Below are 3,888 nucleotides of genomic sequence, written 5' to 3' on the forward strand. Positions count from 1 at the left end.
GGAGTCTACAGAGACAGGCAGGTTTCCTTGAGATGCTGTGAGCTCCACCCAGTTCGAGCTTCCCAGCGGCTTTGTTTACCTACTTAAGCCTCAGCAATGGCGGGCACCCCTCCCCCAGCCTCGCTGCTGCCTTGCGGTTAGATCGCAGACTGCTGTGCTAGCAATGAGGGAGGCTCCGTGGCCGTGGGACCTTCCCGGCCAGGTGTGGGATATAATCTCCTGGTGTGCCGGTTTGCTTAAAGCGCAGTATTGGGGCGGGAGTTACCCAATTTTCCAGGTGTTGTGTGTCTCAGTCCCCTGGCTAGGAAAAGGGATTCCCTTCCCCCTTGCGCTTCCCAGGTGAGGCGATGCCTCGCCCTGCTTCAGCTCTCGCTGGTCGGGCTGCAGCAGCTGACCATCACCGATTGTCCGGCACTCCCTAGTGAGATGACCCCAGTACCTCAGTTGAAAATGCAGAAATCACCAGTCTTCTGTGTCGCACTGGGAGTTGGAGACTGGAGCTGTTCCTATTCGACCATCTTGCTCCGCCCCTATCGAAGTCTATTTTCATTTTAATCAAACTAATATATGTACATAGCTTTAGATTGTTTTTTTGTTTTGTTTTGTTTTGTTTTGAGAGAGTCTCGCTCTGCCGCCCAGGCTGGAGTGCAGTGGCCGGATCTCAGCTCACTGCAAGCTCCGCCTCCCGGGTTTACGCCATTCTCCTGCCTCAGCCTCCCGAGTAGCTAGGACTACAGGCGCCCGCCACATCGCCCGGCTAGTTTTTTGTATTTTGTAGTAGAGACGGGGTTTCACCGTGTTAGCCAGGATGGTCTCGATCGCCTGACCTCATGATCCGCCCGTCTCAGCCTCCCAAAGTGCTGGGATTACAGGCTTGAGCCACCGCGCCCGGCCAGATTGTTTTGTTTTTTGTTTTGTTTTGAGATCGAGTCTTACTCTGTCATCCAGGCTGGAGTGCAGTGGCAGTCTTGGCTCACTGCAACCTCCGTCTCCTGGGTTCAAGCAATTCTCCTGCCTCAGCCTCCCCACTGGGAGATTACAGGTGCCTGCCACCACGTCTGGCTAGTATTTTGTGTGTATTTTAGTAGAGATGGGGTTTCACCATGTTGGCCAGGCTGGTCTCGAACTCCTGGCCTCAGGTGATTCACCCATCTCAGCCTCCCAAACTGCTGGGAGCCACCACACCCGGCCTAGATTGATTTTTTTTTAAGCAGCCTCCTAATTTTCACTCTCCAGGAGCAGACCTTTTCAGCTCTTAGCTATCTCTTACAGAGTTTACTTCAGTGTAGAAACAACATACTGATCTGTTACCTTCCTCTACCACAGTAGTTTTCAAACTGCAGCGTTGTTAAACCTGTTAAAACAGATTGCCAGCCCCACCCCGGAACTTCTTAATCACTTGTTCCAAGCCCCAAGAATCTGCAGTTGTAGCAAGTTCCCAGGTGACCGATGCTCTGGTCTGGGGACCACACTTCGCAAACCCTGCTCCCTGCCACCCCATATCCTCTCACTGTAGCTCTGTCACAGTTTGGTGAAAACAGTATCCTGTGTTGACATCATCATCCACAGCTGCTGTTATTGTTACTCCTTTTTTTCTGTGAGTTTTATTCCTGGACTCTCATTTTGGTGGGATTTCAGTGGAGGAGGAACATGCTCTGTTCATACACAAGCCTCTGGGCAGTGGTTCTTGATGGGGATGAGGCTCATATTTAGGGGACAGCGGAGGGAAGGCCTCAGACCCATGATAATCTGTTTGTGCACTGACTTGACTTGCAGGTGACCCTGTGGAAGGAGTCGGTTGACGGGCAGTGGGTGTGCATCAGTGATGTCAACAAGGGCCAGGGCTCCGTGTCAGCGTCAGTCACAGAGGGCCAGCAGAACGAGCAGTGACAAGACAGGTGGGGCCTGGCTCCCCACCCGCCAGCTCCAGGACTGCCCCTTCCTGGGCCAACTGACCAAACAACTGGGAAGAGCCCCCAACTCCAACAGGATTGTTTTTCCAGGAGGAGTTACAGATGCAGCCACAGATTGATCATCTGCCTTAATGATCGGAGATGCTTTATAATCTGCTGTCCAGCTAAAAGCGCTCATGTTATGAGGAAGAAACTACAAATGAAGTTCAAATCTATTTTAAACTACTTTGGACCATTTTTATGTACCTTTGGGTTCAGGCATTATTTGGGGGGNCCCAGCCCACCAGCTCAGTTTGACTCTTGTCGGTCCACGCACTAGAACAACGTTCACAAAGGCCATGGCTGTGATGGCCTGGCGAAACCCCACCCACAAAGGTGGCTTGTCACTGCATGAGCATCTCTGGTTCAGTTTATACTGAAAGCACCATACAGCGCACTGGACTCGGCCTTTGGTGACAAGGATTGTAGCCCTGGCTCTGCTGCTTAACCTCTCGGTATTAGTCCCATCAGTCTGCCCTACAGGATGGCTGCAGGACTCAAATGAGCTAGCGCATCTGGTGACCCACAAAATGCCATGCAGATGCAAGGTGATATTAACCAGACACCAATAGCTATGAGGCTGGCCCAGAAAGTGGGCACAATTCATTCAGTTTATTGACCCTGTCAGGGAAAGGAGAGCCCTGTGATGGGAGACCTAACTGACCCTGAACCAGGTTTTCAGCAGAGGCCCTGTGACCCTGACAATTGCCATAGCCATCACTGAGCCTGCAGTGAGCCAGACACTACCCTGGATCTTTCACACATTCACCGATTTAAGCAACACAAGAACCTTGTGTGGGTGTCCCCAGTTCACTAATGAGGAAGCGCTCAGAAGGTAGAAGCTCTGCCCAGGACTGTGCAAATGTAAAGCCAGCACCTGGGTCTGGCCCGTCTCAAGAGTTACTCCCCACTGTAGCATCAGGGTGGGAGCTGGGGGGCTCTCAGCTGTAATCCAAGGGTGCTTCTCACACCAAACCTTTGTATGAATTGGTCCAGATAAAAGGTCAGCCCACTCACCTCAGGACCCCTAGTCTACCTACTTGTCCTTCCCTCCTTTCTCAGCAGCAAAACCCCCTTTAAAAAAAATAAATAAATAAATCTTTGATCATACTATGTAATATGCAAAAAAGTGAAACCACTTTGGTTAAAGGTGAGGATAGAGAGGCCATGGCCTGGCCCAGTGAGCCTCCCAAGTCACTCCACAAAACCCAAGCCTTCTGATACCAACATGAAAACAGCTGCTTCCTTCCTTCCATTACTCAGAAAAGCAAAGCCCAGGAAGGCACCTTCACGTGCACTACTGAGCGTAGAGTTCTACACTGAATCCTTGAGCCACATCCACATCTGCCTCCCTGATATGCTCTGTGCTCCTCAAGCCTGGGCCTGGGCTTCCTATGGTGCTGGCTGCTGTCACCAAGTAACTACCGAGAAGGAACTAGTCCCGTGTCACTCTGGGTTGCTGGTAGGTTAACAGGTCCCTGGCTGTGTGCTCTCTTTGTAACTCGCACCACCAAGGATCGGTTAAGATAATTCGGGGTTAAATGAAGTTTGCACCATAATAGTTGTTTATGCTTACAGTGGCAACACATTAACTATTCCTGGGGTAAGAGGAGACCCCAAAATTAGTTACCACAAAATAACCTAGTCAAATAGAAATACTATCTGTAAAATTTGCAGGGCAGTTGCCAAGCCCAAATGAGATAAAAGAAAGGGAAAGGCATAGAGTTCTGGTTAGGGCCAAATGGCGCTAGCAGCCACATGTTTTTTAATCCTTTTGCAGAAACAAAGCAACTGTGACAGCAAAAGAAACCCACAGACCCTAGAACATGGAGTAGGCCAAAGCCTTCACAGACACAATACCTCTGAGACATCAGCAGGGTGAAGAAAGGGGAGTTTTTATGGTGCTATAAGCCAGAGACCCCAAAAATTGCCATCA

The 3,888-nt window shown here is 50.4% G+C and overlaps 1 protein-coding gene across 2 annotated transcripts in view; it reads left to right on the forward strand.

The window, feature by feature from the left end:
* Positions 1-2,186, forward strand: part of SEC13 (SEC13 homolog, nuclear pore and COPII component) — a 25,588-nt gene extending 23,402 nt beyond the window's left edge. For both annotated transcript variants that reach the window (XM_017847505.1, XM_017847506.1), the window contains one exon: positions 1,777-2,186. In XM_017847505.1, coding sequence (XP_017702994.1) covers positions 1,777-1,890 — 114 coding nt within the window. In that variant the 3' untranslated portion in view covers positions 1,891-2,186. The remainder of the gene's footprint in view (positions 1-1,776) is intronic.
* Positions 2,187-3,888: the final 1,702 nt, after the last annotated feature.

The sequence above is a fragment of the Rhinopithecus bieti genome, unplaced genomic scaffold (genome assembly GCF_001698545.2).
Source record: "Rhinopithecus bieti isolate Rb0 unplaced genomic scaffold, ASM169854v2 scaffold_29378, whole genome shotgun sequence".
In the NCBI taxonomy this organism is placed as follows: Eukaryota; Metazoa; Chordata; class Mammalia; order Primates; family Cercopithecidae; genus Rhinopithecus; species Rhinopithecus bieti.